The following is an 18528-nucleotide window of genomic DNA, read 5'->3' on the forward strand; positions in this document are numbered from 1 at the left end:
TCCCCACGCTCCAGAGGCAGGGGCGGCCCCATAGCAGGCCCCGGCTGCGGGGCGGGCCGGAAGAGGACCCAGTCTACGAAAGGGCTGGGTCTGCGAGCAGGCGGGGCCCACCGGCGCGTCTGCCCGGAGCCGGCGGCCGGGCCGCCAGAAGACCACCAACTTGGGCGCTCTGCGGGCCTGAACCAGGCTGTTCACAAAGACCACAAAACCACCCCAAGCCTCTGGAAATAAATACTCTCTGCTACAGTCTTGGCCAAGGCCGCGGCCCTAGGACCCTCTGCAGTTCACTGTAGCCACGGCCTCCAGGGTCCGCTCCGGCCTGGAGACCCCATCCTGGGGGCGGCGGGAGGCTCCAGGGTCAGCCTAGGTGGCAGGAGCGGCGCGAACGCGGCCCCTGGGCGCAGCCGGGGAAAGGGGCCGTCGAACGAGCGCCGCAGCGGGCGGCCAGCGTAGACCTCGAACTCCGGTTCGTCTGCAGCGGCGGGCAGCGAGGCCGAGCGGCGCGAAGACCCCAGCTGGAGCAGGCAGGCTGCCAGGTGGCCGAGTAAGCGGGAGCGAACTTCGGCTGGGACACCCTCGCAGCCAGCCAGGAAGCGGGTCACCTCGGCCAGGCATTCGTTGAAGCCTGCACGGTACTTGCCCAGGACAGCGGGGTCCGAGCTGAGTGCGGCTGCGGGAGCAGCAGAAACCAGCTGTCGTGTCTAGGGCGGTGGCCCTGTGCGCCTCCCGCCCCCTAGCCGCTGCCACCCGCGCCTCACCTGTCACCCGAAAGCGACGCAGGTTTTGCAGATGTATCACCGTCGTCTCCAGGATGTCGGCCTTCTCCAGCTTCGAACGGCGGGAGCTCTGGGGGCCGGGACAGGGTGGTGGTCTGTAACTCAGCCACGTCCCATTCTGCTCGCCTCAGTCCTTGGATTCCCCCTTCTGGGCCCGACTTACATCCTTCCTGACCGCGTCCAGGATGAGGGTCTGGAGCTGAGCAAGGCTCTGGTTGATGCGCGCTCGGCGCCGCTTCTCCAGGATCGGCTTGGAGGACTGCGGGTCAGGCAGCGGCTGAGTTCCGGGTTCGGCCGCCCCTCCCCCAACCGAACCCCCCACGCCTGGCGGGAACCCACCTGTGGGGAGCCATTCTCACACGTGATCGGGTGCCTCCCGTTAAGGGTCTGAGGCACTTTGGCAAATGTCGAAGTTTTTCCCGGCCCTTTCCTGATGAGAGAGCCCATCCGTGTGGGGGTGTGCCTGACCACTGACCCTGGGGACCCAATCGCTGACCCTGACCTTGGAGTGCAGCCCCCCCCTCAACCTTCATTGGATGGAATTCTCCCCTGAATCTCTTGTTCCCTAATAAAAGGCTAGTCCCCAGCGTGCTCTCTCTCTCTCCTGCTAGCCCTGAGTAATCCTTGCTGCCCTGCTGGGCGGCTGGAGGAGCGAACCAGAGAGGGGAGCCCTCTCGGACCTAGCAATAGAATTAAGGTAATTGAGTCTTGTGTTTTTATTTCGATCTCGTCTAACTAACTTTATGCCTAGAACCTCATTAATGAAACCACTGCGCAGGCCGCGTGGTAGACCCACCTTCTGGTGCTCCGCCGCGCTGCGGGGTTTATCTGGGGTCGGGCTGGCGCTGGCCTGCGCTCCGGCCAGCGGCGAGGCGCTCGGCTTCTCGGGGGTGTCCGCCGGCATCCTGCACCCGCGCTCCGGTGCCGGGCAGAACGTTTGCGCCCTCTGGCGGGTTCCGGCCAAAAGCCCGCGAACCGGGACCGTGGCCGGCTCTATGAGGCCGCAGCGCGGCGGGGCCTGCGAACCCAGCCGGGCGTCCTTTCCCACACTAGCGTTGGCCAATGGGCGAAGCGCCTCTCCAGCCCAGCTCCGCGGGCGTGCGACCCCGCCTCCCCAGCTGTCACTCACTCGCTGCCGCGCCTGCTCAGCCAGCCCGGACAGGGGGACCGCGCCGCCGCGCCCTGGCCGGTTCCCGGCGCGAGCCAGGAGGGGTGCTCCGGCTGTAGGCTCACCTACCCGCCGCGTGGAAGCCGGAGGGCAGGGGGATGCGGTCCGTCGCGGCGGTGCAGTCAGTCTGAAAGGAAATTTCACAAGCCCCTCTAGGAATGGGGAGCCCGACCTGCGCAACTCCTCATTCTCCAAATTTGTTCAGGCTGCACGTGTGCAGCATGTCGTGCAGGCCTGGGCCTCTAGGGACGTGAACCCAGCTTTGCTGGGACGAAAGAACCAACCCCAGCCCCTGGGCTGGAAAGAGGTGACTGGCTGAGCTCGGCAGGCAGTTGGTGGCATTGGGTGACACCAGAGGGCAATCTGATGTGGGCAGACTGGCAGTGTCACAGGGTGATGACCCAAGCCAGGTAGAAGGATGTAATGGTGATGTGCCTTTCTTCTGAGGGCAATTGTTAAAAAGCTTCTGTCTGTGGCTTGCTGTTGTTTTCATTTTGAATCACACCCTGGGCCCTGCTTTTCTGTTGAGCACTCAGGGTCCCCGGCATACATGGCCTGACAGACATCCTGCATCCATGGTGGAGGTTTCCTGAGGTCCTGGAGACCCTCCTGGTGCTCCCAGTCCAGTGGAGGAGGCCTACCACACACCAACAAAAAGCCAGCCCACTTTTGGAGAGACAGAAAGGAGGGGTAGGCTGTGGTGGAGCCTCTCTCTCCTCTGGGTGGTCCTGAAGCCTACAGGACGGATCCTTCACGGGAAGGAAGCTCTGCAAGGTCCAGGTGGAGGGATTGGCATCCCCAGAACCCTAAGGGTCACGGAGGCCAAGAGAAGACTGGAAGTGTTCGGCAGGGCCAGCAGGGTCCTGGGGGCTTCTGGCCCAGGGGGAGGTCTGGAGAGCCAGTCCTGGGGGCCCCATCTGAAGCTGCCCCCCGAGGTCAACCCTGGTCTGGCCCTAGTCTAGAGGAAGCACAGCCCCTGGCTTCACCTTGGGGAAGCCCTCTGGAATCCCAGCACGGAGCAGATAGTCCTCCCGTTCTCATGGGGCACTGAGGTGGGGTGGGGGAGAGTCTGCCTGTGACCCCTGAAGTCTACATGGGGTGCACCCTCTGCTTGGTTGTCAATCTGGAAAGTACCCCCAGTGTCCACAGCACCCCATTCTCCTGCAGGGAGTCTCCTCTGAGGGTCTGGGCCTGTCCCTGTGTTCTGGGCCTCACCTGGGGAAGAGAAAAATCAGGCCTACAAGGGACCCAGAGTGAAGCGGAAGCCTGAGAGCAAGGTTCTCCCTGGTTTCTCTGTGTTCCCTACCTCTCCCCACAAGGTTCCTGCCCTTTGAACCTTTGGTTTCTCTTTTTACCCTAGAGTCCTTGGGAAAGACAAATGAGATCTTATCCCCAAAACACACTGAGGGTGCCTAGCACACAGTGAGCACTAGATTCTCACCAGCCGCAGCCCTGTTCCTTCCCCAGGTCTGGCCACCCAGCTGAACAGAGAGGACACTGCCTGTTCTCACCTCTGCTCTGCCTGAGTGCCCCGAGGACTGAGGGGCCTGTGCAGACAGTCGCTAGCAAGAGTGCATGAGCACCAGCTTTGTCACAGGCTGGGCCTGCTGTCCAGTTGCATCTCTCTGAGACTCTTCCCTTGTCCCTCTACTGTCCCTTCATTGCCTCTTGAATATGAACTTGACCTCTAAAGGATCTTCCTGGGGGCATTGGGCCTCCACTGTGAGTAGGAAGGGAGGGTCCTGGGCTGCACAGGGTCATGGTGGTGATGCCCTTGTTGGCAGACTGGGTTTTCCAAAAGGGGCACTGACCTCTTGCTCCATAACCTTGTGATGTGTCCCGGTGAGGACAGGGGCCTGGCAAGACATGACTTCTCAGGCTGAGGGTTTTTTTTTAATATATATTTTTTTTAGTTGTTGATGTTTAGTTCCTTATTTTACTTGTTTATAGAGAGTCCTGAGAATCAAACCCAGTGCCTCACACATGCTAGGCAAGCACTCTACCACTGAGCTACAACCCCAGCTCCTAAGGCTTAATTTTAAAGGTGCTGTGCGCACCCACCTGGCTGCCTTGGACATTTGCTGTGGAGACCTGGTCCCATGCTATGAGGAAGCCTTCCCTGGCCTGTGTGTGTGGCATCTGGCACCCTGCCAGGGTCTGATGATACAACAACAACAAAAAATCGGTGTGTCCTGCTCTCTTATTCAACGATGGAGCAGCTGGTGTCCTCAAACTCAGATGACACTGTTTGCCTGGAGATCTCATCAGACTCCAGGCCTGGATTCAGGACTTGGCCCCATTTTGGATGTCAGCCACCAGCTCCAGGGGTCTTACCCATGCTTCTGACCACCGGCAAAAATCCAGGGTTCCCACCACCCCCTCCTTGGTTCAGGTAATCTGTGCCAGTGGATCACAGAATGCAGGGAATCACATTTGCCGGTTTATCATAAAGTCTACTCTAAGCAACGCAGATGAAGAGACATGGGAAGGGGGTGGAGAAGGGCCCTAGATCTTCCATGCTCTCCCTGGGCACTGTCCTCAGGAACCTCCAAGTGTTCATCTGGAAGCTCTCAGAATCCTGTCCTTGGGGGTTTGTTTGGTTTGGTCTGGTTGGTTGGTTACCAGGGATTGAACCCAGGGGCACTTAACCACTGAGCCACATGTTTTCAGGGAGAGTGGACCTAAGTTACTAGGGCCTTGCTAACTTGCTGAAGCTGGCTTTGAGCATGCCATCCTTCTGCCTCAGCCCCTGAGTCACTGGGATCACAGGTGTCGGCCACCATGCCGGGCTGTCCTTTGGGTTTTAATGTAGGCTTCTCATGGAAGCATAATGGATCAGAGCATTGGTCAGTGGTGGTCAACTGGACTTTCATCTGCTCCTCAGGGCCCCTCCTGAAGTTACCCAGGGGGTTACCAGCCAGCACTTGATGTACAAAGACACATCACTCTTTAAAAAATGTTTTGTTGTTGTTGATGGACCTTTACTTTATTCATTTTTTAAAAATATTTATTTATTTATTTTTTGTTTTCGGTAGACACAACATCTTTGTTTGTATGTGGTGCTGAGGATCGAACCGGGCCGTACGCCTGCCAGGCGAGTGCGCTCCGGCCTAAGCCACATCGCCAGCCCTACTTTATTCATTTATTTATATGCGGTGCGGAGACTCAGACCCCGTCTTTCACACATGCTTGGCAAGTGCTCTACCACTGAGCCCCAGCCCCAGCCCAAGACACATTATTTTGAAGTTACAAGGTATTTTTCAACTTGTGTGCAAGGAGACAGAGATCAAATATGTACTTCACGGCATCATAAAGGCCTAGCTGACAGCCAACACCAGCCCTGTACATGCACCTCCACAGGACACCAGATGGTCCCAGCTGTAGCTGTGAGTGGCCAGCTCACACGTACTGAGCCAGGACCCACACCTGGCAGAGCAGAGGCCCTGCATGCCCATTCCAGTATCAACCCACAGAAAAAGGCAGTATTTGGGGGTCATTGATTATGTAGCATTATGACTGGGACATTGGGGATGGACTGAAGCCTGGACCCAGGGTCAGCGATCTTTCCCTCCTCCCTACTTCCTGTTCCAGCAGAGAGCAGATAAGAGGCAAAGAATCTGTAGTGGTCAGATAAGATTATGAACTAGCCAAATAGATCGTTCCTGGCTATTTGGAGCTGTCAGAGTGTAGGCACTTATTCTAGGCCAAGGTTCTGACAGAGGCAGGTTCACAGTGTCCACTTGGATGTCAACTTGAGTTGTTCAGCTTGGAGGGGGCCGTGTGTGGGCATCACAGGCTGGAGGAACCACACTGTGCTGACCCTGGAGCACAGATATCTGGAAGATCCTTGCTGTGGTGATTTTCCTGGGCAAGGCTCCTGACAAGTGACCAGGTGACATGGGCAGGGTGATGTCATGTCCAGTCTTGGGGTGCCCCTCCTTTTATGGGCCTCAGGTGAGGGCATGATGTTACTTGGTGCTCTGGGGTGTTGGATAAGCTCATGGGCCTGGTTTTTCCGATGTTTGGTACACCCTGGCGCCCCTGTGCTTCTGATGAATCTGATAAGTTCACAGGGTCATTCTCGTAAGCATGGTGAATTCATTCGTTTATTATTCTGAGCCTTAGGGCTGTGCCAGGCAGATGGTGGCTGTTTACTTGTAGAAACGAGGTGTGGAGTCATGCGCCTCAGTCCTGGTACTCAAAACAGAGCAGCCTGTGGCAGCCACGGCTTCATGACAAGGAGGACTCAGGGTGGGCACAGCCTGGGGACTGCTGTTGTTACGCCGTGGGGGGCTCGGAGCCGGGCAGAGCCTTCTCTCCATGGTGCAGCTTCCCCACTCTCGCTGGGCTGTGGCGCTTGGAGCGGGCAGGCTCCCCCCCATGGCCACTTCCTGACCAGACCTGTGTGGAAGGGCCCAGGGCTGACCCTGCGCCGTGCTGCTCTTTCCTGGATACTCCTCCTGGCTCCCGCCACTCTCCCAGCCCTGCTGTCACAGTCCTCGCGGACCTTCCCTCCCTTCTGCCTCTGTGTCCTCCTCGCTGGCCTTATGCTGGCCAAGGTCCACTCCAGCCTGAGGGTTGGGGTCCCCAACTACCTCCAGCCTGGCAGCCGCCTCCCTCTCCTTTAGCCCCGAGAGGTGAGGTCCTAGCAGAGGCCCCAGTGCAGTGTCCTCACGCTGGGCACCCTCTCCTCTCTGGTCAAGGGCGCTTGTCTGCAGCCCTGTGGCTGCTGCTGCGCTGCCCATCTGCTCCACCTGCCTGAAGACGAAGTGTCACAGGGTTTAACAGCCACCTGCCATCTTCCTCTCATCTGGGGGCTCTGAGGGAGCCCAGGCTGCCTGAGGGTCCACTGGACTGAGAAGGCACTGTGCCGCATGCTCAGGGCTGCATCACTGATGCTAGGCTCTCTACCAGCTGCCTGGAATCCTGCCCAGCCTACCCTGCCTTCTCAGGGAGGCTCAGCCAACATACCAGGAGGGTAAAGTGGAGGCAGGGGGTTCCAAACCCAGTAGCAAAACTTCCAGCACATTCCACCAGTCAAAGTAGGTCAGACCAGATTCGAGGGTGGGACCCTCAAAGTGCTGAGCCAAGTCTTTCTCTCATGCTGTGCTGCAGCTGCCTGTGGCAAGAGAGGTGCTGTGTATCACCCTGGCCTTGGTCACCCCCACAGCTGTGCCTCAGGTGGCCCCGATTTGCCCAGGCGTGACGCTAGTCCTGGTCAACCCTGCTCCTGGTCCACTCTTCAAAGCCCCTGTCTCTTCAAAGCCCTTGGGCTGATCCTTTGTAGTTGAGGCCCTCCTTATGCCACTTATGCCTCTGCCAAACCCACCTTTGCTGTCTGTGTGAGAGGTGGACACATTCTCAGTGCCTTTCTGCCCAGTGACACCACCTTTCCTCAACTCTGCTTAGTGACGGTACCCATCAACACTCAGGCAGCCATTTGATGTCAAATATGATTTTCAAGGTCACAGCAAGACTTTCAAGGAGTGTGAGCACATGTCCATGGTCTGTCTTGCTCAGAGACCAGGAAACCAGCAGAGGGGAGCCCCCGAGGATCCTCTTTACAGGCCCAAGCAGGCAGGGCTGCAGGAGTGGGCCTGCTCAGGACTTTCAGGGTAGCAAGACCAGCCTTTCCCCGGGACAGAACCTCACAACACCTCACAGTGTGGGGGAAGAGGCGACTCCATGGCACACAGCATCGGTGAAGCCACCTCCAAGGCCGTTGGGGACAGGCAAGGAGGCCTTGCCCTGACCTCCAGGTCTGGAACGAAGCTTCTCAACCTGTGGACTGTGAGCTTCACTAGCACTGTTTCCTGGGCAGGTGCCGCCGGGCCTCTCTCTCCTAGAGAGAGCTCTGACCCGGCGGGGGGTGGGGGGTGGCTGATCTGTCCTGGTAGCCTCCCCACCTGAGCACTCCCCTTTCGGTTGGGTATCTGAGAACCAGAGGCCAGACATGTCATTCTGTGGCAGGAACATGAGGGGGCCTGGTTTGGCCTTAGCCCAATTCTCGACTGCCTGTGGCAGTCCCCACGGTCCTGGTCTGTACCTGGGTCTGGATCTAGAAGACAGCTGACCTCGTGTCATGTCGTAGACTGCGGGCTCCTGCTCCCATCAGACCTGCAGCTCCTGCTGCTCCTCCTTCACGGGCCTGGTGGGTTTGAACTGTCCCATGCCTGCTCCTGCCACCTGCTTTTCACAGATTAGAACAACAGCCCTGGTCACAGACCTGTCTCCTCCTCCAGGTTTCTCTACAGACATCACCACCCTGTCCTGAGAGCCCTGTCCCCAGCCCAGGTCTGTTTTACTAAGAACCAGAATCCAGGTGGTTCTGAAGGGTCCACTGGCTGCTGCATGGTGTTAAAAGAGGTCTCTTTCTTGCCCGGTACTACATCCTGCTCTCCCAAGAGGCCCATTGCTAGGGCTGCCTCTGGGAGGGGCTGTGCCAGCCCAGGGGGCCGTGAGGAAGGAGGGCTCTGGTCTGGCTGCGACCGCTCAGTCCTCCTGGTCCTGGTGAAGGGTCTGGTGAGCTCCTGGCTGCTGTTTAATGCTGACTTCCCTGGTCATTGTCCACTGTGCTCCAGGCCTGCGGCCATAGCCTACCTGTAACCCCTGCATCAAGGGGCCTGTGGGGAAGGCCCAGCCCATCTGCCCAGAGACATGGGGTGACCTTTGAGCTGTGACCAAGGGCCACCAAGGGACACAGGGTCAGGTGTCTGGAGTCAGCCAGATGTCATCTAGAATGGTGGCCTCGGGTGGTGACCAGCCCACTAGGGAGACAGGGAGAGGGGTCTGGATCTGACGCCGGCAGACTCGCTTTGTATGGGAGAATCTGGTCCCTTGTGCTTCTAGACTCTCAGGGAGGCCAGGTCCGGGCACTGTCATGAGGAAGGCTCTGTCCCCCCTGGAGTCCAGGGACACAGTCTGTGCATCAGGACCCAAGCCCAGCCCTGGTGAGGCTCACCCGCCAGAGGCACATCAACATCTCAGGTAGGAATGTTCTTTAATGGGCATGACACCAGCTAGGATTAGGTAGAGGAAGAAGCAAAAGCAGACCCCTGGTGCCTGCTGTGCAGACAGTATTCGCCCGCCACCTTGTCAGGGCTCCCCACGGCCATGACAGGAACACCATGTCAGACCAGAGGAGCCTGGAGGTTCTCAATGCTGATTTATGGTCAATAAAATATTGAGGTTGATGCTTTCAGGCAGACAGTCGGGATGGTGCTTGCTCCCACACTGAGTAAGAATCAGAATGATCTTGAGAACATAAGATCCAGCACATGTGTATAGGTTAACAAAGATAGATATATCAGAGGTAATTAGATGTATCAGGGATTCCACTCCTTCACACAGTGTCCTCTGCATGGCTAGGGGCAGGCCCAGCAGTGAGCAGGCTGTAGAGGGAGGAGAGGCTCAAGCCACAGAGAAGTGAACTGCAGGCTGCTGAAGGCCATAGGCCCAGGCAGAAGTACAGGAGAAGGGAAGTAACGGGGGTAAACCCCTTCTCTATGGACCCCCCTGTGGTCCTCAGCTTTGCAACACTGTGACAAAATACCTGACCCAGTCAACTTAAAAGGAAGACAGGTTTATTTTGGCTCGGGGTTCAGAGGTTTCAATCCATGGTCCCTTGGCTCTGCAGCCTTTGAGGAAGCACATCGTAGCAGGCATGGGGAGAGCTGCTCACCTCATGGTAGTGCAGAAGCAGAGAGAGGAGGGGCCAGGGTACCAGGGCCCTTCCAAAGCAGCCCTGTCTCCTACTTCCTCCCACCAGGGCCCAACTCCTAAAGATTCTACCACCTCCCAGTAGTGACATGGGCTGGGGACTGAGCTGTCAATGTGTGGCCATTCCAGATCCAAACCCTAGCAGCCTTGTTCTGGACTTTTGATATCCTTAGTCTCACAGCAGGTGGCTGTTTATGTCTGGCTTGTTTCATTCAGGACTGTGGTGTGGTGTGACAGAAGCTGGTTCCTTGTCCTGGCCGAGTAATACTCCATGTGTGTGCACACACCACATTTTCCTTGCCCATTTATCTGTTGATGGACATTTGAGTTGTTTCTACCTGTTACCAATTGTAAAAAATGCTGGTGTTCAGTTCTTTTGGATATGTACTCAGGAATGGAATTGCTGGGTTATATGATAACTGTCTGACATTTTGAAGGACAACCGGCCTGTTCTCCACTGCGGCTTTCACACTCCCAGCAGCAGTGCCAGGGCTCCAGGTTCTCCAGGTGCTTGTCAGTGCTCATCGCTGCTTCTGTTATTGGTGTCCTGCTGGTGCAAGATAGTAACAGGCTCACTGTACCATTGAGCCATATCCCCACATCCCCTCTTTATTTTAATACAGGTCTTGCTAAATTTCCATGCTGGCCTCCAACTTGCAATCCTCCTGCTTTAGCCTCCTGAGTAGCTAGGATTACAGGTGGGTGCCAGCACACCACCATGTCTGGCTCAGACTGGTTGTGGTTTGCATTTCCCTAAAAATTAATGAGTGAGTATTTGTGTTTGTGTTTGTGCATGTGTGTTGCTGGGGATGGAGCCCAGGGCCTTATGTAGACTAGGTGAGCATTCTGCCACTGAGCTACACACCAGCCCTTTTTGCTGGCTTGGAGATTGAGTTGAGCTGTTTGTCCTGCTGGTGTGTGGTAAGAGTTGTTTTTGTTTGTTTGTTTGTTTGTTGTACCAGGAATTGAACCCAGTGGCACTTAACCACTGAGCCATATCCCCCTAATAAGACTCAATTTAGGGCTGGGGCTGTAGTTCAGGGGCAGAGCATTTGCCTAGCATGTGTGAGGCACTGGGTTCTATCCTCAGCACCACATTAAAAAAATAAATTAAATAAAGGCATGCTGTTCATCTACAACTATAAAAATTTTTAAAGGACTCAGTTTATTTATATATAACGTGGAGTTAATTACTCTTTGCATAGTCATTGAATAAAGTTAAATTATGTATAAGTAGGTCCCAATATCAAGGCTGCCTCATGGTAGGAACACTTTTTGTTGGTGGTGGGGTACCAGGGATTGAACTCAGAGGTGCTTAACCACTGAGCCACATCTTCAGCTCTATTTTTTTTAAATATAGAGAAAGAGAGAATTTTTTAATATTCATTTTTTAGTTTTCGGTGCACACAACATCTCTATTTTACTTTTCTGTGGTGCTGAGGATCGAACCCAGCGCCCCACGCATGCCAGGCCAGCGCACTACCACTTGAGCCACATCCCCAGCCTTTCAGCTCTATTTTGTATTTTATAGAGAGACAAATTCTCACTGAGTTGCTTAGGGCCTTGCTTTTGGTGAGGCTATCATTGAACTTGCAATCCTCCTGCCTCAGCCTCCCAAGCCACTGGGATTACAGGCCTATGCCACTATGCCCACCCAGCCCTTTTTAATATTTTATTTAGAGATAGGGTCTCGTTGAGTTGCTTGGTGTCTTGCTAAATTGCTGAGATTGGTTTTGAACTCGTGATCCTCCTGCCTCAGCCTCCTAAACCACTGGGATTATAGCTGTGTACCACTACACCCAGCTGTAAGAGCTCTTTATATATCCTGGATAGTGGACTGTTAGATAAATGATTTGAAACATTTCATCCTAGACTGTGGGTTGTCTTTTAACTTTCTTTTCTTTCTTTTTTTGTCTTTTAACTTTTTTGATAGTGTCCACGAATTTATTTTTGTACAAAATAAGATACATTTCTTTTTTTTAATTTTTAATATTTATTTTTCAGTTTTCAGCGGACACAACATCTTTGTTTGTATGTGGTGCTGAGGATCGAACCCGGGCCAGACGCATGCCAGGCGAGCCACATCCCCAGCCCCAAGATACATTTCTTTCACTAAGAAATAATCTGAACAAATATTGTCCTAAACCAATGGTTATCTCTGGGTAATTTGGATTTTCCCTATCTTATGATTTTTTTCCAGATTAATCATGGTGAAAATTTCCAAGCTAACTAATTTGTAAACTGGTAAATGGAAAGTGAAAGTTATCAGTCATTAGTTCGTGTTACTATGACTCTTGTGCATCTTGTAGGCAGATTGAGTGCTGGGCATTTACGAGCTTCTGAACGCACACCCTGGTGGAGCCTTGGGAGGCAGGGACAGGGTCCTCAGGTCCCGTTGAGAGCCGGGCCATCCAGAGTACCTCCCTGTCGTTCTGTCATTCTGTCTTGTTTCTTCACTCACGCACTGGGAAAAGGAAACCGAAACTGAAGGCGACCAGCCACTGGTGTGGGCTGTGGGAGGCTCCGCCCTCTGACGTGTGTAGCTGAGACTCATAAATGGCCTGTGGAGCAGCTAGAGGGGAGAGGAAGCCAACTCCTGAGCACCTGAGGTGGACCGAGCCCTGGAGACTCCGGCCATGGTGAGGCAGATGGCACAGTGGGGCAGCTGGGCTGCTCCAGCCCACTTTCCTCCCTCCCCTGGCTGGGGTCTCCCAGCAGCAGAGCACCCACTGCCAAGCCCTGAGCTTGGCCGGGTTCCCAAGTGTGAGGAGAGGGGATGGGCCCACAGGGGGACAGAGGGTGATGGGAGGAACGTGGAGGCTGTGGGAGACTGGCCTTCCTGTGCCCAGTGGGTGGAGGGGCAGCCAGCAGAGAACAGCACCCAGGACCTGTGGTCCGTGTGGGAGCCCAACCTCTGTGATGCCCGCAGGGCTGGAACCTGAAGGTGAAGATGCTGGGGGGCGAAGAGCTCCAGGTGCCCCTGAGTGACTCCGCCATGCTGTTGGAACTGAAGCAGCAGATTTTCCAGAAGATCGGCGTGCCTGCCTTCCAGCAGCACCTGGCCCTGCCCAGTGGCCCCGTGCTGCAGGACAGGGTCCCTCTCACCAGCCAGGGCTTGGCTTCTGGCAGCACAGTCCTGCTGATGGTGCAGAACTGTGACAGCCCCCTGAGCATCCTGGTGAGGAACGACAAGGGCCGCACCAGACCCTACAGCATCAGGCTGACGCAGAAGGTGGCGGAGCTCAAGGGGCAGGTTGCCCAGCAGGAGCACATCCAGGAAGATCTGTTCTGGCTGAGCTTCGAGGGGAGGCCCATGGAAGATCGGCAGCTGCTGGGGGAGTATGGACTCGCCCCTCAGAGCACTGTGTTTCTGAACCTGCGCCTGCGCGGGGGCGGGGCCTAGAAGACCCAGGAGCCCCAACCCGGGATCAAGTGCTAGGAATAAAGATGATGTAAAGGATACACTGCCTTCTGTCTGTCTGCCTGATCTCCCCCTCTCTCTGCTGATGAATTAGGAGGGACGAGGTCTGAGAGAGAAGTCAAGGGACCAGGTGTCACAGGGCCTAGTGGTCTCCACTGTGACTCTTCTCCCAGAAATTGAAGGGAGACCTACTTCCACACCTCCTGGGGTCAAGGGGTCATATCTAAAGAATGATAAAGAGACACATTGGCTGGGGCGGCCTGGCCAGGCTGAGCCACAGACTCACCATGGCTCCACTTTCACCTTTGGGTGGGCAGAATTAGGGCGGAACAGGTCAGGCCAGGTCAGGTTCCACAGGCCACAGTGTGTGGCTCCCTGGGATCAGCCCCTCCCAAAGCCCGGGAAGCAGTGAGGATGGGTCCTTAGACCTGTGGGTGGGAGGGACAGGGAGCCTCTGGCACAACACTGGGGGCTGCCACCTGCCCACCTGCTTTGTCCTGCCTGCAGTGAGGTGGGGATGGATGAAGGGGGCATGTGTATCCTCCAGAGAAATGCCTAATGAAGAGGCCAAGTGCAGCAGGCCGGGAATTGGTGGTTTACCCTGTCCACCAGGAGAGCATGTCCCAGACCTTCCCGGATGGGCCAATTCACTCCCTTCTTCTGGAAATGCTTCTTTCAGTCTTTTTCTCCTGTACCAGCTTACCCAGTGAGTTCCACAGGAGCCAGGCCGGGCACCTAGGATCCGGGTACGGTGGGAAGAATGTGCACCTCTCTGGTCCCTGGACCACTACCTTGGGGGCACTTGGACCTTAACTTTCAAATGCCTCAGGATGATTTGGCTGGAGGCCCAGAAGACCACTTTTGGGTGCATGGGATGCAGATCTAAGACCGCCCAGGTCCCCCTTTTGCCATGCTGCAACAAAGCAAGTGTAAGTACAGATCCTTGGAGTCACTTTCTCCCGGAATCCCCCACCAGGGCCAAAGTGGGCTGGGGTCCTCCTCTGGGGGAGTGTCTACCACCCACCACTCAATACCTCTGGCTCAGAAACCTGTGCCTCGCACACTGCAGATCCAGTTCTGAGCCTCACCTATCCAGGATAAGCTGGAGAGAGCGGCCTGGAGCGGCGAGGGGGCGTGTCTGGCGCCCAGACGGGACCACCAGCCGATGGACAGCAGGGGGCGCCCTGCTCCCTGGCCGCGAGGCCCGGGCGGGATGTGGGCGGGTCTGCGCGCCGCTTCCGTCAGTCACCGCCCGCACCGGTGCGCTTTGGGGGGCACGGCCTGCTGGGGACGCGCCCGCGCCCTAGTGAGCAAGAGTCTGGATCCCGAAAGCTCGGTCGCGGACCCCAGCTGGAGGGACCACTCCCCCGCCGGGGGAGGGGCAGGCCAGAGGGCCGAGGGGCCGCGGGTCCGGACTCCAGCAGCCTCTCTTTCGGCCCAGTCGTCTCCGCGAACCCCTTGGAAGTCCAGTCACGTCGCCTCTAGATTATGCATTAACCCGACTTCAGCCGCATTTCCTGGGGGGGACGACCGCGCAGGCGGGGGAGGGGCGTCCGCAGGGGTGAAGCACAGCAGAAAGCCCTGGGCCCGCCCTGCCCCGCCCCCGGCCTGCCGAAGTCCCCGGACGGTCTCACCGCCACCCGGCGCGACGTAGCGCCCCCACCCCCGGCCTCCGCCCGGCGCCGCTGTCCCGGTGCTTTGTTCGCGGCCGGCGCGGGTCGCAGGGCGCCGGGCGGGCGGGGCGGGCCCCCGTGGGGGAGGGGCAGCGCTGCCCGGCCCCGCCCCCGTCCCGCCCCCGCGCCGCCCGCGCTCCAGCCGCCTCCCGGGGCTGCGTCCCGTCCTGTCCAGTCCGGTCCCCGGCGCGGCCCGGCCCGCGCGCTCTCCCGGCCGCCTTCCGCCGTCCTCGGCTGCGCCATGGCCAGCCTGCGGCCGTCCGGCCCGGCTCCAATGCGGCCACTGCTGCTGCTCTTGGTGGTGGCCGCGCACACCCTGCCCATCGCCGGCGGGACGTGCCCGGAGCGCGCGCTGGAGCGGCGCGAGGAGGAGGCGAACGTGGTGCTCACCGGCACGGTGGAGGAGATCCTCAACGTGGACCCGGTGCAGCACACGTACTCTTGCAAGGTGGGCCCCGCCGGGACCCCAGCCCCGGGAGGCCCGGGCCGGGGCCTCTTCCCCGCGATGCCGCCCCAAGGCCCTCCCCTCGCTTGCCGGCCGCGCTGCTGGGACCCCTATCCCAGGCCGTGGGAATGATCCCGGACGCTCCGCAGCCCCCGCTCGCGCTCCCTTGGCGACCGCCAAGCCTCCGGGTGGGGCGCCTGGTCCCGGAAAACTCTGGAGCGACAGGGAAAGTTCCTGCGGTGTTGCTGCGGTACCGCCCGTGGTGCCCAGGCCGGGCAACCGGGTGTTGGCTTCCCCTCCGCCCCAAGCCCTTTCCCTTATCGAAAACAAGTGCACCTCCCCCCAGGAAGGATGGGGGCTGCCGCGCCCCCTCCCCACCAGCCAAAGAAAAGGGGGTAGGGTCGGGGAGGTGACGCTCTTTGCCTGGGGTGTGGACGGGAGCTCTACCTGTGATCAGTGCTGTTTCTCCCTTCTCAGAGGCGAGACACCAGTGCTAAAGGGGTGCCGGGAGAAAGAGGTGCACAGCTTAATTTCCTAACGTCGGGAGACTGCTGAGGGGTGCTGCGGCCACGGTTGTGGGGGGCTGGGGCAGGGAGTGGGCGGGGCCGCTGCTGAACCTCGCGTGCCTGGGCCCAGTGGGGGAAGGGGAGCAGGGGCAGGTGCTCTATCCCGCACCCGGGAATACTGGAGCTCCCCTGGCCCTAGGGAGGGGAATCTTGTTCCACTTCTCCTTCAGCTGGATCTGGGAGCTCCTGGAGTAGGTATGGTGGGTTTCCTCCACAATCTTCCAGGGAGGGCCCTGGGGACCCAAGATTGGTCCACCCTCTGGCCCCCCAGACTACCTCACTCGACCAGAAATGGATCATTCTTGTTCCATGGAGATGGGGAGGGTTGCGGCTTGTTTCAGAGTGGTCTGTGCGGGCTACAGCTGGGGTCCCCCCCCACCGAGCCCCTCCCCTCACCGCTGGGCACTTTGCCAAGCCCCTGCAGGATTTTCCCGACTTCCTCCCCTGCTCCTGGGTGTGGCTGGGGTGGGGGGAGGCGATGAAAGCCTACAGGCCCTCTCCTGCCTGGGTTCTCTCCTGCTGGAGCCTACTGGATGTGTGGAGGTTAGATGAGGCTGGACCAGCTGATGGAGGGGTCCCTGCAGACTCTGCAGTCCTGAGCTGGCAGGTGGAAAGGCGTCCCATTGTCTTTTCACTCCCACTCCAAGAGCCCTGGCCCCCAACAGTGCTTGAAGAAGGGGCCTCTTCCCAGAACTCCATTTGCAGGGAGTGAAAGGATCTGTGGACCTGTGATGTGGGCTGCCTTGGGCGGGGGCTGTGGCTGTCCCTCCTGCCACAGTGTCAGAGTAGATGCCCTCAGGGTCCCAGGAGGAGAGGTGTAGGGTGGGGCTGCCTAAAGCTGCCCGAACTTGACTTTGTGGCTCACGGCTACCTTGGCTGCCCTGACGCTGGAGCTGGAGGAGGGGGGCCTTCATTTCCTGGAAGGAAGGTGTCAGCCCGCCCACAGGGGTCTCAAGATCCTGGCTGGCCGCTTGCTCCCAAACCCCCCTCCATCCCTGTGTCCCAGTCCTGGCTTTGCCCAGAGTGTGAGCAAGTGGTGGTAGGTAGCGGGGGAGAAAAGGAAGGGTGGAGGAGGCAGGCACTCCAGACCAGGTGGGCCCCTCCCCAAATCCAGCTTGAGCTGAGGTGGACATTTTGGAGTTGGGGTGCTGATCTTGGTTAGACCTGGAATAGGAGCTAATTCCTGGGGTGGGCCTGTGTTCATGAGACATCACATGAAGAGGTCCCATGTCCTCACGTGACACAGTGGGGCAGCACCACCCCAGCACTGTGTATATTTACCTGCAGCCTCTGCCCAGGGGCAGTCCAGAGATCTCTGCCCAGGCCTGGTGTCTACTGTGGGCATTCGACCTGAGCAGCTGAGGTCGGAGCCCGAAGGGCCCGGGCCTTGTCTGGTATCCTTCCCCCAGGAGGAAGAGGACCATTAACACCTGCCCCTGTGTCTACCCAGGTTCGAGTCTGGCGGTACTTGAAGGGCAAAGATGTGGTGTCCCAGGAGAGCCTTCTGGATGGTGGCAACAAGGTCGTCATTGGTGGCTTTGGAGACCCCCTCATCTGTGACAACCAGGTGTCTACCGGGGACACCAGGATCTTCTTTGTGAACCCAGCACCCCCCTACCTGTGGCCAGCCCATAAGAATGAGCTGATGCTCAACTCTAGCCTCATGCGGATCACCCTTCGCAACCTGGAGGAGGTGGAGTTTTGTGTAGAAGGTGCGTGGGGGGTCCGTGCAGGGATCCAGTGGGGTGGGCAGAGGGCTGCCAGGTATGTGTGAAAGGTGGGCTTGGAGGTGAGTGGCAGAGCGTTGGGCCCAGGGAGAGTGAAGAGGGGTTTACTTGCAGCTGGAATACATACTCTCTGGCTGTCTGGCTGTGTTCCCACCTCATTCCTACTTTGCTGCTCCCTGGCCGCATTTCTAGTCATCCGGCCATCAGAGCCCAAGGAACAGAAGCAAGCCCTGCAAAGGGACTGGCTTCCTCTGCTTCCTCGCCCCTTCCCCCTTGGAGGGCTCTTTCCCAGGGGAGGAGCTGGCACCAGGTGAATGATGGACACCAGCTGCCACGCTCTGGCAGAAGCCCCGTGTCTGCCTAGGCTGGGTGCACACATTTGAGCAAAGCCCTGGTGGCCAGGCTAGGGGTTGGAGGTTGGGGGCCGATCCTGTGTGTCCAGAGGCCCACGGTTTCTGGGAAGAGCTGCTGTGCGGGATGAGTGCTGCTGGGGACTAGACAGGTTAGTGCCTCTGGGAAGTGACCTGTCACATGATAGGCCAGGGAATGTGGTGGGAGCATGTAAGAGTTTGCCGCCTCCACTTCCTGTCTGTTCCCTTATGGCTATCTGGAATGGGATGTGGGGTGGGGGACGGAGAGAAACTTCCTCCTCAGGGCAGTGGCAGGGGTCATGACTTCCACTTATTTGAGGTGCTCTCTTGGCCAGTGGGGAAGTCCTAACTATTGTCTGCCTTTCTGCTTTGATGCAGCTCCTGAGGGGGATCTCTAGGACCCTTCCCCACGCCCCCTGTGTTGTCTTGCTGGGGGCACTGTGAAGAAGGAGGGACCTAGCCCAGAATGGGCAGCCTTGTGGTCTGTCCCCCAGCTGTGGTCAGCTGCTCCTGGGCTACCTCCAGGTCCCCTGAGCCGTGGGAGTCTAGCCAGGCCATCCCACTGGGCAAAGACCAGTCCTGGTCCTGCCCTGGAAGCTGTGGGCTGGGCATGGCGTGGAGGCATGGGGGATGAGGAAGGTCTGGAGAAGGAGGGTCTGGGT

At 58.0% G+C, this 18528-nt stretch overlaps 3 protein-coding genes across 6 annotated transcripts in view; 2 read left to right on the plus strand and 1 right to left on the minus strand.

The window, feature by feature from the left end:
• Positions 1 to 284: 284 nt before the first annotated feature.
• On the minus strand, positions 285 to 1680 carry Hes4 (hes family bHLH transcription factor 4). 2 transcript variants are annotated; one of them, XM_026414906.2, is made up of 4 exons: positions 1573 to 1680; positions 940 to 1035; positions 759 to 846; positions 285 to 670 (listed from the first exon to the last, which is right to left on the minus strand). In XM_026414906.2, exons 1-4 carry the CDS (start codon positions 1678 to 1680, stop codon positions 285 to 287), a joined length of 678 nt encoding a protein of 225 aa, XP_026270691.1. The 2 variants fall into 2 exon arrangements, with proteins under 2 accessions (XP_026270691.1, XP_026270694.1); XM_026414909.2 differs by having other exon boundaries at positions 940 to 1115; positions 1569 to 1680.
• A 10507-nt stretch (positions 1681 to 12187) lies between these two features.
• Positions 12188 to 13721, plus strand: Isg15 (ISG15 ubiquitin like modifier). Its single transcript, XM_026414888.2, has 2 exons — positions 12188 to 12302; positions 12593 to 13721. Exons 1-2 carry the CDS (start codon positions 12300 to 12302, stop codon positions 13064 to 13066), a joined length of 477 nt encoding a protein of 158 aa, XP_026270673.1. The 5' UTR covers positions 12188 to 12299; the 3' UTR covers positions 13067 to 13721.
• Positions 13722 to 14945: 1224 nt separating this feature from the next.
• Positions 14946 to 18528, plus strand: part of Agrn (agrin) — a 30978-nt gene continuing 27395 nt past the window's right edge. For all 3 annotated transcript variants that reach the window (XM_077791069.1, XM_026414873.2, XM_026414872.2), the window contains exons 1-2: positions 14946 to 15205; positions 17219 to 17480. In XM_077791069.1, coding sequence (XP_077647195.1) covers positions 14999 to 15205; positions 17219 to 17480 — 469 coding nt within the window. In that variant the 5' untranslated portion in view covers positions 14946 to 14998. The remainder of the gene's footprint in view (positions 15206 to 17218; positions 17481 to 18528) is intronic.

The sequence above is a fragment of the Urocitellus parryii genome, chromosome 11, assembly GCF_045843805.1.
Source record: "Urocitellus parryii isolate mUroPar1 chromosome 11, mUroPar1.hap1, whole genome shotgun sequence".
NCBI lineage: Eukaryota > Metazoa > Chordata > Mammalia > Rodentia > Sciuridae > Urocitellus > Urocitellus parryii.

Coding starts and splice junctions, on each gene's coding strand:
- Hes4 (XM_026414909.2), bottom strand. CDS start 1,680: ATGCCGGCGGACACCCCCGAGAAGCCGAGCGCCTCGCCGCTGGCCGGA. Junction 1,116..1,568: donor GGCGGAGCACCAGAAGGTGG/GTCTACCACGCG, acceptor GGCTCCCCACAG/GTGGGTTCCCGCCAGGCGTG. Junction 671..758: donor GCGTCGCTTTCGGGTGACAG/GTGAGGCGCGGG, acceptor CTGCTCCCGCAG/CCGCACTCAGCTCGGACCCC.